Genomic DNA, 13,064 nt, shown 5'->3' on the forward strand with positions numbered 1-13,064 from the left:
AAACCAAATTGGTTTTATTTTGTTAGAACCAAGTTGAAAATGTTCCACGTGCAGTTTTCAGGGCAGGATTTTGCACAGAGCAAAGGAGACAGATGAACAAATTGGCTTAGTGCTGAACTGCTGGAGTCATCAGATCTGTCTAGTTCAACAGGACAGAGCACCCCAGGAGAGGCCTTTGGAGGCTGAATGTCCCTCAGACACACCAACAAGCCCCATTGTCACTGAAAGGACACTTGCCTAGGTTAGGACTTTGCTGATGGCTGTCAGAATCCACTCACCAGCACATTCAGCGGGTGGCACGAGCTGTGTCAGCAGTGCTCCTGCCTGCGGTCCTGACTCCTCTGCTGTAAGGGGACACCAGGCAAAGTCACATTTGTCAATAGTTTCTGACAGTACCCTGGTAGCCACAACAAGCTTGGAGCCCTCTTTTCAGATCAGATGGCTTTCTTTGTAAAGGCTGGTGTTTCTGACTCAGACTGACAGTTCAAAGTCCCTCCTGGCCTCTGATGCTTTGTTCAGCCTGGCTGGCTGAGCAGTCCTGCCACCAGTGAGGCTCAGCTGCGCAGCACCTGGTGATCTGCAACAGAGGTGTCACTGCCTGGACAGGTCATGCAGAGACTGGGAGAAACAGGTGCTTCCAGGACATCTTTCATCTCATCCTAGAGGCCAAGTCTGAGGATTTGTACCTTCAACGTGCTTCTTCTGACCTCTGGCTACAAAGCCCACCTGGGCAGGTAGTTAGGATGGTAGGAGGTACCCAAAGATAGGGGATAAATCAGTTCCATTGCCTGATTTGCCCCTGAAACATCCAACCTGATGGTTTGTGGCACATCCGCTGTCTTTGCACTGCCCTGCTCAGAGGGCATTAATTTCCCAAGTGCGGGCGCTGATTGTAGGAGTCATGGGGATAGTCCCACCTCTGCTGTTGTCCAAATCAATGAAGCTCCCATGCTCTGCAATCATAAAGCCCACATCACTAGTGTAACAAGTGTGATCAACTCCCGTCTTGTTCTTCCCAAGATTTTATTTTCCAATCATAAGAAGAACAGATAAAATTGCTATAAATAATTTAATATCAACATTGATGACTCATCCAAAAACATGCGTTAGAGCTGAGCATTTTGCTTGATAGGGTAACCAAAACAAGTTACAATGTGCTGAAAACACATCTGGCACCAGAAACCAAACCAGAGTCTCTGAGATCTTGCAGGTAGGAAAGATAAATATACTTAAAAACAGGAAAAAACCACCCATAACTCTAGAGTGTTAAATAGTTAAAGAAATAGCATCAAAACATGGGATAGAGAGTTTGATTTGTTTTTCAGGTATTCCAAGGCTGTGGAAATCCCAAAATCAGCACAAAAGGCTCCATCAGCGAGGACAAGAAAAGACGGGGAAAAGTCACATTGGAGGCCAAATCCTCTGCACAAGCACTGGAGATGCTGGTGAGTTTGTCTCCAGAGCTCCCTTCTGCCAGTGACCAGGACAGGAGTGCTGGTGTGTGATGTCCCCTGGGAGGAGATCACTCCCCTGTGGGTCCTGCAGGTCAGATCAGACCACCCAGGCTGCTCAATCACGAGTTTGAAGCTGAGATCATCCAGTGAGGGTGTGAGCTAAGCACACCTGATCTTCTTACCTCTGCACAGGGTGGGGTCTGTGTTGTTGATAACCAATTTCCCAGGGATTTGGGGCCGCACTTATTTGGAGAGGCTCCTATCCATTGGTGTAGTTCAGCCTCAGTCCAGCCTGGATACTGGGGCCGGAGGTCCTTCTTCATGCGGATTTTGGGTTCTGTGGATGGCAAGCTGTGGGATTTGCCATGGTCCCACAGGTGAGAGGCTCCTCACTTGCAGACACCCATCTGTCCCACCCAGCAGAGCCCTGCTGGCTCTCACCAAGGAGCTTCTAAGCATTTCCCTCATGGCCCAGAAGATGGTCTCCTCCTGGTTAATCTTGTGGTACCAGAACAGTCCTTGGCATGTAACCTTCAGCCTTGGGTGCTTGAGTTGACAGTTGGTCTTTAGGGGAAGGCTGATGACACATCCTTGTTTTCATAAAAACAGACTTTGTGATGGTAAAACAAACAAACAAAAAAAATAGGCCGAATCCTTGTCCTTTCCTCAGGCCTGGGGTGCCCCAGAGGTCTCCTGGCCCTGAGCATCCCCTTTGCTTACAGGTTTTAGATGCCAAAGGGAATCTGACAGCTCTCAAGACGTACTGGATCACCCTGCCCAGCAGCCTGTGCAGCAAAAAAGTAATGGCCAGCTCAGCATCAGATGACAAGTGTTGGAACGGGATGACCAAGGGCAGGTATGGAGTGGGCTGAGGTGCCAGGATAGCACCATTCTGGAGTGAGAGGGAGGGTTTGATAAAAGGCACTTACACATCATCACAGCCAGCCCCACTTGTTTAGAGTGAGCAGTCTGTCCCTGTCCATAGAAGTGCTGTGTTTCCTGAAAAACTGGTACCTGGGAATGTCAGGCCTGGTGCCATTTTGCTGTGTGTCAGAGGCTTAAGCACTGAAATGCATTTGCCATGAAATAACTGTGTAATTTTCTACTACTGAAGCAGTTTTGCAATTCCACATGCACTCAGAAGGCAGCAGAGCTGGATTTAGCTCACAGACTCCAGAGCTGCTGCAGAGAATTGCATACGTGTCTCTCTATCCACGCCTGCTCCGAAATGCTGTTTCCTCATGAGAAAAGGCACCCACGTGACATCAAACAGCTGCAGAAACAGTTCCCACCCTGGCTGAGGTTAAAGGATGTCTGAAAGGAGATGGGCAACTGCTGGACCTGCATCTTTCTCCACTTCTCTCCATGAACTTTCTGGGCTGGGCTCTGCCAGCCCAGACCCAACACCTTTAGCTCTGCCAACAGGGTCACAGATCTGCAGGAGGGCCAGGGTTAGCTTGACAGCTCCCAGATAACTGAAGCTTTCCTGGGGGCCTGTCTGGTAGAACTGGGCTGAGTGTCAATCCCCACAGGTTTAACCAGGCAAGGATGAAGATGCTCCTCAGCCTCCCAGAGATTTTCCACAGGGGAGTATCACTGTGGGTCCATGGGTGCCAGCCTGAGAGCAACCCCTCAGCCTTTCCTGCAGGAAATCCCTCCCTAAGCCGGGATGCTGCAAGGCCATCAGCCACCTCCTGCAAGCTGAGGTGGCCTCAGGATGAGCCCGAGGCTCTGCTGGGGTCTGGCCGTGGCAGCATGGCTTTGGCCATCTGTGGCTGCCTCTCAGCAAACACCACCCTACAGAGGACGTTCCACAACCCACTGACTGCAGCTTCTCTTGGGCTCATAGAGGCTGGATTGTCACCGGTGTCTGTGACAGGGACAGGTGAGGTGAGCTGAGAGGGAATCATCTAAACCTGTCTTCTTCCTTCCCAGTTACCTGCCTGAAGTGATGGGGGATGGCTTAGCTAACCAGATCAACAACCCAGAGGTGGAGGTGGACATCACCAAGCCAGACATGACCATCCGCCAGCAAATCATGCAGCTAAAGATCATGACAAACCGGCTGGGCAACGCCAATATCGGGAATGATGTGGATTTCCAAGACACGAGTGAGTGTAGCAGAACGGGAGAGGTCCCCGCAGGCGAGAGGGGCTGAGCACAGTCCTGCAGCCTCCACAACTGTCCATGCAGACCCTGCTCTTGGGCCCGGGGGGCAGAGAAGGGGCTGTGGCAACCTGGCTTTTGGCTTGGAGCAGCTGAGGGGCTGCTCAAGTGCAGCCAACTTGCTATGGGGTGGCTGGAGGCTGTGCTGCTCCCAGTGCCTTACTGAAACCTGAGGAGCTCTCTCCAGTGCCAACCCAGCCCTCTTTAAGGGGCTCCTGTCTGCTCCATAGGTTTCCAGCTGCTGCAGCAGCGGGTGGTTAAAGTCAGCTGGAGGTCAGATATGGGCTTGTGTCCCACAGTGGGGGATGCAGAATGCAGAGAGGAGGAGGTGGCCGGGGCAGGGCTGGTGGGCAGAGCTCCCTGGGGTTGCAGGGACGTGTCCCAGGGTAAGAAGGCAGTCGGGACTCAGCCCGTGTTTGTCTCTGTGCAGGTGACGACATGAGCGGCTCCGGGAGCGGGGACAGCTGTCCTGACGATGTCTGCGGCAAAAGACTTTCTAAGAGCCCCAGCACCAGGCAGCCAGAAACACACGCTATTCCTAAGCAGTCTGGACATGGCGTCAATGGGGCCAGCAGCAGATCTTTGCCTTCTGCCTCCCTCCTCCTCCTCCTCTTGGTGGCTGTCATCGCCCCACAGCACTTGTGGCGGTAACTCACTGGCACAGCCAGGAAACAGACTGCGGCTGAGGGCTTCACTTTGCCAAAACCAACCAACCAACCAACAACCAAAGGACATATTTAATTTACCTTGGCAAAAAAAAAAATAAAAAACCAACAAAACAACACAACAGGAAAACGAAAAGAGGGAGGAGAAAAAGGTTTCAAAAGGTTTCAGTTGTTTGCTATTTCTGGCAGTGCTTGAGCTGTTTTCTTCTTTCTTGGTCTTCCCCAATGCTGGGCCCTTCTTTCTGTACCTCATTGTTTTACTTTTGTTATTGCCACAAACTGGCTTTTGGGGCCGAAACAAGCCTTTGCAGAGAGGGCTCTGGGGGATCTTGGCCAACCCCTACAAGGGCAGCTCTCCTGCTGCCTCCAGTGGAATATGCAATTGCCCTGACCTTGTTCCCCAGACAGTGGCCGGAGCGGTGCTGCCGACAGCGCGATGGTGCCACGGGGCAAAGCCGGCTCCTCCCGCGGAGAGACTGGGATCCTCAGCGCCGCTTACGTGCTGCATTCAGGGGCTCTTTCCGGTTCTTTGTGCTTCCTAAGTGGGCAGAGATGGCCCTTCACTTCCAGCAGCGTATGTAGGAGCACAAGCAGGTCTGGTGGGTTGAACTGACACAGTTTGTCAGTGGCTGTTGGACCCAAAAACGCAGAACTCCCTTTTTTTTTGGAAAGGTCACAAGTGGGTTTCTTGACTAGAGCTCGTAGCTGGTGACAATTTGAAATGTAGGTCTCCTACATCTAAATGACTGGGAATGAGTGTTAGGGGTTGGGGTTTGGGGTACTTTTTCTTTGCATGCTAGTTGGAAAGCCATTTTTTACCCAAGTAACAATGGTCCAATTTCTACCTGCAGTGCAGTACCATGGTAGGTAACAGAGAGATGAAAATATGCACAGTGAGATTCTCTGTGTGACAGACAGTTGTGCTGCCTCCTCCTTCTCTAGCCTCAGCCATGAACAGGAATCCATTTGTTTTTTCTTGGTAATAAGAAAGACCAGAGGCTTTTTACTAACTGGAGCTTTGGGACTGGTTGCGGCCTCCAGGCAGCTGCCTTAGGGCAGAGAGGGGCCAGTGGTGATCAGCACTGGACAGTGTCCCTACCCAGGGGGCTGCCTCAAAGCAGCACCTACCAGAGGGGATGTGAGTATGGGATACATTTTGTTTGTTTTCCTTCAGTGTTTGTTCTAGTTGCATTGTAGGTTTTTAATGAATTTCCCTGTTGCTTCCCCATCATCCAACACACCTCCTCTAACCACTGCAGGGATGGGCTGAGACAGTGGGTCAGGCACCCACTGGCAGCTCCGTTTTGGCTCAGGGGAGGGCCAGGCTCACCCTTTGCTACCCCGTCCCAGCACACACCAGCCTCTGGGTCACACAGGCTGCTGCCCTAACCCCAAAATGCCTGGTGGGGTGGGCTCTGTGCCAGGTTTGGAGACTGGAGGTGGTGGGTGAACGATATAAATGTCCCCACGTAGCTGTAGGAGTGTCTGTGCGTGTAGCGCTGTGCTTTGGGGCTTCCAGAGGCTTCTGTGCCTGACGGGCAGCCAGTGTTGCTGGAGGCATAGGTTTAGCAGATGTTAGATCCAACACAGTCACTGTGACTGGTTGGGCCAAGAGCACACCCAGGGATTGGGTTTGAGTTTCAGTTGTGTTTGTACTGAGGCAAGGGGGAGGGCAGAGCTGGGTCTGTCTCCTGCTTTACTGGTCTGCACAGCATTTGAGCATTTCTCCTCTGCCCTGCTAGAGGAAACATGCCTTTGGCCTGAGCAAACATAATGGAGTTTGGGTTTGCCCATTTCCTAAGAAGAGGGGAAAAAAACATTTTTAACATTAGCAGTTTCTAGAATGTGCAATTTAAGGGGAGATGAGAACACAAGGAAGGTAATGCCAAAAGCACTGGGGCCCAGTGATGGCACTGAAGGTGCCTCAAACTAAGCAGAGATTTTAGGCCAGCTTTGACTGGCCTCTCCAAGTCTCTGTGACTAGTGTCACTGACTGGGCATCCTTTCTGCCTTGTCCTCCCCTTCTTGTAAGGTAAAATCTTACCTGATCTTGTAGGGTGTCCGAAATGACTGCCAGAATGCTGGACATTGGCTGAAGGACAGACAATGCCACTAGACTGATCAGAACCCTGGAGAGAATAAATGCAAGTCATGGATTCGTACAGGTTTACTTACTTCTAGACGTATGACAAGTTCACATGACTTTACTGCTCTGAAGAACAGTAACTTTTTTTTGAATTTTTTTTTAACTAGAATTGCCGATACAAATTTAACCTCCAGTTGCAGAAATCCCCACAACCAGTCCTGCAGAAACTTTACATCCAAAGCAAAATTAAGAGGAGGGAGGGGACATCAAACCATTGTACCCTCTTCAAAACGTGGTTCAGTTGGAGTTCTAACATATGGATGCTGAAGTCAGTCTAACATATGGATGCAGAATGAGACCTGAAAGTCCCTGTCACTTCCATTTCTGTGCAGTTAGTGTTTACTAGTGTTTACCTTTTTACCCTCAAAAGCTTCTTATGGGCCCCTTCACACCCTAAGTGTAAAGCCAGGAATTTACTGATTGTCCACTTAATCTTTTAACAATTTAATAACCCAAACTAGTGGTTCTGTTACAAGAATAAAACCTGATAGTCCCAATTAATACAGCAAAACCTCAAAGAAACTGTTAAACCAGTTACGCAGGAGAAGCCCTTCCTGATGTCTTCCCTCCAAGGCTGGGTTGAGCTCCCACTTCCACATCCCTCCAGGCCCTGAGGGTGACCCCTTCTATCCTCAGGGAGCCGAGCTGGGATGAGACCAGCAGGCAGGCGAGGGCAGTGCCAGGGGCTCAGCCCCTCTTTGCCAGGAGGGACATGATGGTTGTGGTGACACTTCCTCCCTCCTTGACCCTGGGCCCCCTTGGATTTATTTTTCTACCTTTTCACACAGTCCGTCTGTGCTCCTGCTTTTTGTTGGTTCCTGGTTATTCAGTTTTTCTATTCTCTTTGTTGCCCTGAAGTGGTTTCCCTGAACTGCTGCCATTAAATGACCTGGGGCTGCATTTGACCATGGCATCTTCCCCAGGGAGCCCACTGGCCGAGTCCCCCAGGATATCAACTCAATATCACTCTAAACTAAAGCAAACCTAAAGCAAACCATAGTTACTGATGACTAAACAACCACTGGTGTGGCTCAACAAGCTGAAATCAGCCCAGGTCCAGACAAGCCCCAAACCTGTGCTCAGGCTGGCACAGAGCCTGCAGCCTTTCAGTGCTTATAAATGACATTTCCTGGTCTATGACCTGCTTGAAAATGCTGTGACACACCTCCCTAGCCCCTGGCTGGTGGCTGCTTGGGTTGGCTAGATGATGGGAGCCCTGGGGAACAGGTCTGTCTGGGGAGAAACATCTGCTCTGATGCTATCGAGATAGTGATTTGTGGTGTTCTGGTGTGAAAAGGCCTCATGCTTGACAGGGGTAGTGCTCTAGGAAAAAATATTAACAAAAACAACGTCCCTGGGAAGGGGAGAACCAGAAATAGTGGATTTCCAAGTGTCTCTGTCTTTCAGCCTGCTCTTTGTGCCATAACATGTATGTTTTAACTAAGGGCAAGGGTCTCAAAAGGCTTTGAGAGCACAGCTACTTCTCATTTACAAATGACAAGCTGCCTGTTGTTTTCTGGTGGGCTTGATAGGGGCTAAGGTATAGCAGAATATCTGAAGTCCATCTTTGCTTTAAACAGATGCATTTCTACCTGCAGAAGTAAGAATTATTTCACTTATTGGCATAGCTGGACAGTTATCTATTTCTTTCTGTTACCAAGGTACTTGTAACTCTCTTGCACTGTTTATCTAAAGTTGAAATATGTTCTTTGAATCCTTGTATAAATAAAAAGGCTGGAGACAAACCTAGATAACAGGGCAGTTATTTCTTCTCCATTTAAGCTGAGTTGGGCATTTTCTGTCTTTTTCCCTCATTAAAGCACAGATAAAGGGCAGGTCTGAGCCATGAAATGGTGTTTCAGCCACAAGTTTCTAATGGGCTGATGCCAGTGTTGGCAGCAGAGGTTTGCCTGCACCAACCCCATATCTTCCAGAGGAGCAGCTGCTGGGTTGGATGTATAGATGTGTGTTTGTGGGAACAAGGTGAGCCTGGCTTGAGTCATCAAAGCAAGGATGCTAAATGTTCTCTTTTTCATGTAGAAGCACAGAAAGAAGTGGTATAACAGTATAAGGAACCAGAAATGCCCTTGATATTGATCATTACAAAGTATTGTGGTAATTACAGCCATGGCCTTACACCGGTGCAGCTGTTGGCAGGGCTCACAGCAAGCAAAGAAGTGATGTGAATGTTTGATCTCAAGCATGTGCTTGATACTGAACTGGTGCATCAGAAAGGTTTGTGCTTCAGCTCTGTCCTTTCCAGTAGTGGTTAAATACAGCTGTCAAGGTAACGCATCAGAAGCTGCTCGTGAAGTGTCTAAGAAAGACTTGGTAACTGGAAACTACTAGAAGTGTATCTTTCTTCCTGGAAGCAAATACCACCTAAATTTAATAAACTGCGTGATACCCTTGAGTGAGTAGGCATTTCTTTAGGTTCCTGTCCTGCAGTTACAGCTATTTGCACCACATGCACACATTCATATAAATACAGACAAGTGCAGAAATGTAGGTCTTCTTGGAGAAGTTGTTTGCACACCAGTTGCTTCCTTTGCCTCCTCTGTGTCTAATGATGATCTTAAATAATATCCACTTATAGCTGTGTGTGTATTAAAGTTGTCTGAAAACATTGCTGCAATTTGTGATGCCACTGTGTTTGCAGCGATGCCGCAGTGTGTTTGCAGATTCACTGCTAAGAGCTTGCAGGAGGTGTAGGATGTGATACAACCTCAGCTCCCACTTCCCTGCAGCCACACAGCCCTGCTTGCCTGGGAAGGAAAGGCTTCAGAGGCTCTAACAACAGCTTGGTACCTACAGGGAGCTCACCAAGACGATGGGGGCAGACACTTTACAGGTGCATGGAAAAGGATGAGACACAGCCAGTATAACTGGGGCTGTTTGCACCAAACCCCAGCTGGCAGTGGCACGAAGACCAGAAGTCCCCCAGCAAAATTTGGACTGAGGCATCAGACCTTTTCTAGTCAGAGGATGAGGCTTTTACCCTGCAGTTTGACCATCATCTTGCAGAGCTGGCAACTGTCTTCACTGCCAGAAGGTGGCATTTGCATTTACCTTATAAATCACTCTCCATGTAAGGATAAGTGCCCTGTCCCTATTTCCTGCTCTGCACAGGGAGGTGATACAGGGCAGGCTGGTGGGAAGGGACAACCTTTCTGGCATGAATGACCATTCTTAAGTCAACTGCAGGCAGGTAGCAAGTAAACATCTGTAGCCTCAGAGTGAGGAAGCACAGGTGTGGCCACAGTGACATGGTGCTTATGTGACAGAAATGCTGCCCTGGGATGGGGGCACCCAGGGAAGACCTGCACACCAGTGCAGGAACTCATAAACCAGTAAGTCATCAGATTTGTCCTATTAGTCTGTGCTCTGCTGCTGTGATAGTCCAGGTTCATTTTTGTGCCAGCAACAAATATTGGTCACATGCTCCTGTTTCACCAGAAAGCAGAGGGGTGAAGCAGCTCAGCCACATGTTCAATGCTCCGGGAAGTGGATGGTACCAGCGATCAGCCCTGTGGCGCTGGCTGATGTGGCATTCACCTGGCCGGGCCATTGGCCCCATCCCCACCCTGGCCTGCACAGCTCTAACCCACGTGTACACTCCAGTGTAAGATACTCTTGCTCTGGCACCACACCAGCAATTCTACGGAAGTCCAGAGAAATTAGTGCTATGCTATCCAGCCAGCCTAGTAAATAATTTTCTGGGCACTCAAAAGATGCTTTTGTTATATGTGAGGGGCCCCAAGATGCTCTGGAGGAGCTCACATCGATATTGCATCCCTGCACCAACAGCACTGACCGCAGCAGCCTTCCCGTGCAGAACACAGGGGGGAAGCAGCTGCTGTAGGGGTGGGGACTGTAAAATCCATCTAGTTCTCAAGTGAGCTGTGGGCTCTGAAAGCGTTTTAGCCTTCCAAACGCAGCTCTCGAGATGCAGCCGGCACTAGGACCTGCCTGGAGCCTCTACGCCCCAGCCTGTACAGAACGGATAGCACAGCCCGGCCCGCCGGCTGCGGCGGCACAGCCGCGCTGCCGCCGAGGAGCCCCGCACCCCGACCCCCGGCGCGGAGGGGCCGGGACCCTGGGCTGCCGATGCTCAGCTCTGCAAGGTCACGGCCTCCTGTTCCTCGGCAGCGGCCAGGGCAGCCTGCGACGAGGAGCTGCTGTCGCGGGAGGGGGTCACCTTCTGCATCAATGTCACCAGGCAGCAGCCGTTCCCCGGCCTCCCGCGGGTGCGCGGAATTCGCGTGCCCGTGTTCGACGACCCGGCCGAGGACCTGTACCGGTACTTCGAGCCGTGCGGCGCCGCGATCGAGGAGGCCGTGCGGGGCGGGGGGAAGTGCCTGGTGTACTGCAAGAACGGCCGCAGCCGGTCGGCTGCCATTTGCACGGCTTATCTGATGAGACACCGGCAGCTCCCGCTCAAGGACGCGTTTGAGGTAACCTGCTTATGCCCAGATTTATATTTAGACACCTTCTGGGGAAGAAATGCAAGGCTCGTTCTGAGTAATGATCAATTATTTTGGGCTCTCACCCGCCCATTAGCAGTTATACAGATATTCAACATTTTGAATAAATGTTCCCCTCCAAGTTTTTTCACCTCTAGCTTGGACAAATGACCTTTCAGTGTGAGGTTTCTGGGACAAAATAATTACAGATGCAAATAGGCTTTGAGCACCAGTAGCAAACATGCAAAGCTGGTTGTTTAGTGACCATTTTTCTCTGTCAGTTGCATAGTCACAGTAAGTGACAATAAAGACAGAGACAAATGGGTGGCTGCAGGAGTTGTTTTGCAGGATTTGCTCCTTCACCTATGTGACAGCTCCACACAGCAAAGAAACATCCTGTTAAGCCTGCTCAATGGCCAGGGACTAGCTGTGAGCAGTAGCATCTCAGCTTTCCTGGGAAGCCCATCCAATACAAACTACTTGGATTCTATGGGCCTTTAGTCTTCACCCGTTTGGCAGGTGTATGACTGAAGTCTTTAGATAACCATTTTGCTCACATTAGACAGCGTGCAGAGAGTGACCAGTTTCACGCTATCTTAAACATGAGCAGTGTCAGCACACTTTGTAAGAGACATTCGCATTTCCAGCAAATTCAACAGCTCCTTCTCATGTCTCAGCCATGAATCCCTTCTGTAACAGGGACCACATGCCAAGTCATAGCAAGCACAGAGTGAGGTCAGCTCACCAAAATAGCTGTTCGTTATTCTGTGGTCAAATCAAAACCAAAGTAAATCTAAGGTCTAAGGAAAAAAATCCATTTACAGGACGCTCACAAATGCAGGACACCTTGCTTCTACCACTCTCTCCTGTTCCCTAGGCTGTGAAGACTGCCAGACCTGTAGCAGAACCCAACGCAGGATTTTGGTCTCAGCTGCAGAGATATGAAGAAGATTTGCAGATACTAAAGCAGTCAGGTCCACTGAGCAAAGGACTTAAAACTAGCAAAGTGCGAAGATGCTTTAAACAGAGTGAAGTTGCTACAGATCTAAAAAAAAAAAAAAAAAAAAAAAAGGAAAAAAAATCCCTTCCTGAATCACCTCTACATAAAATACCTGATGGTTCATTAGATTCGTTCAGCGCATTTCTGTTGAAGGTGCATGGAAACAGGGTGGATAAGCAGGGAGAAACAACAAAAACAGAAAATGGTTGGAAGGACTGTAAACAAAGCAGAGGAAGGCATGGAATCTTCAGCAGTTATTTTCCCCTGAATGACACTGAATACGATAACGATGTACTGAATGAGTGAAGGAGTTACCACACAGCAGTTTTGGTTGTTAATTAAATTTCCCAGTGATGCCACTGGAAGACCTGATGCCAGACTAAGGAAGTTCTGAATTCCTGTCTCACCTGCTGGATATTAAGTCATAATTCATGTTCATGAGCTGACACAACTTTTGGTTGGAAACCAACACTGGTTGATGCTTAGTCTGCCATTTTCCTTCCGTTCAACTAGACCAAAGCACCTTCATAAAATTACCTAAAAATCCAGAGGACAGAATGTACAGATGATGGCAAGGAGTTCAGCTCCCAGCATGCAAGTTAAGTGCCTTTTCAGCTTTTGAAATTATTCTCTAAAACACCAAAGGAATGATTTAAAAAACAACAGTTGATAGTGGGGGGAAGAAGATGACTCTGGCAATTTAGAAGTAATCCTCACTCTTTTTAGCTTTACTTACTAAGTCTAACAAGATCTGCCAGTGCTCAACACATGCCTTAATGTGCCAGTTTACAAGTCAGTTGTACCTGCATCCAAGCAACATGGCTAAATCTGCTAAGACTGCTTGCTGGTTGCTCTCTGAAATTATCTATTGGGACATCAAGAAAACTGCATGAAACTTCTAAATCAGACTATTATATGTTTATCATAAGACATCAGAACTAGAGATAAACACCAAGGTATTTTGTCAAACTGTGTGAATACATCTGTAATTTAAAAGGGACAAGTTATGAAACCTATGAACCTGTAGGGTGAAATTCCATTTCATGTTGCTTAAAGCATAAATATAAAATAAAATTAGCTTATCACCATCTGTCTGAGTGCTCACACAAGGCAAACGTATGCTCCCAGCAGTGGAGTAGTTTAAGGCAGAAATTCTAATGATGGAACAAT

The 13,064-nt window shown here is 49.0% G+C and overlaps 2 protein-coding genes across 4 annotated transcripts in view; both read left to right on the forward strand.

The window, feature by feature from the left end:
* The window catches only part of GPC1 (glypican 1), a 202,788-nt gene extending 193,944 nt beyond the window's left edge, over nt 1–8,844 (forward strand). For 2 of the 3 annotated variants that reach the window (XM_008930216.3, XM_025896134.2), the window contains 4 exons: nt 1,326–1,445; nt 2,177–2,310; nt 3,390–3,565; nt 4,051–4,383. In XM_008930216.3, the coding sequence (XP_008928464.3) occupies nt 1,326–1,445; nt 2,177–2,310; nt 3,390–3,565; nt 4,051–4,271 (651 nt within the window). In that variant the 3' untranslated portion in view covers nt 4,272–4,383. Of the gene's footprint in view, nt 1–1,325; nt 1,446–2,176; nt 2,311–3,389; nt 3,566–4,050 lie in introns of all 3 variants that reach the window. The other variant, XM_029963676.1, reaches the window with a different exon arrangement.
* An 886-nt stretch (nt 8,845–9,730) lies between these two features.
* DUSP28 (dual specificity phosphatase 28) lies at nt 9,731–12,982 on the forward strand. The gene is made up of 3 exons (XM_025896135.2): nt 9,731–9,781; nt 10,439–10,885; nt 11,772–12,982. Exons 1-3 carry the CDS (start codon nt 9,731–9,733, stop codon nt 12,198–12,200), a joined length of 927 nt encoding a protein of 308 aa, XP_025751920.2. The 3' UTR covers nt 12,201–12,982.
* The last annotated feature ends 82 nt before the right edge of the window (nt 12,983–13,064 follow it).

The sequence above is a fragment of the Manacus vitellinus genome, unplaced genomic scaffold, assembly GCF_001715985.3.
Source record: "Manacus vitellinus isolate BGI_N305 unplaced genomic scaffold, ASM171598v3 scaffold_60_pilon, whole genome shotgun sequence".
NCBI classification, from domain to species: Eukaryota; Metazoa; Chordata; class Aves; order Passeriformes; family Pipridae; genus Manacus; species Manacus vitellinus.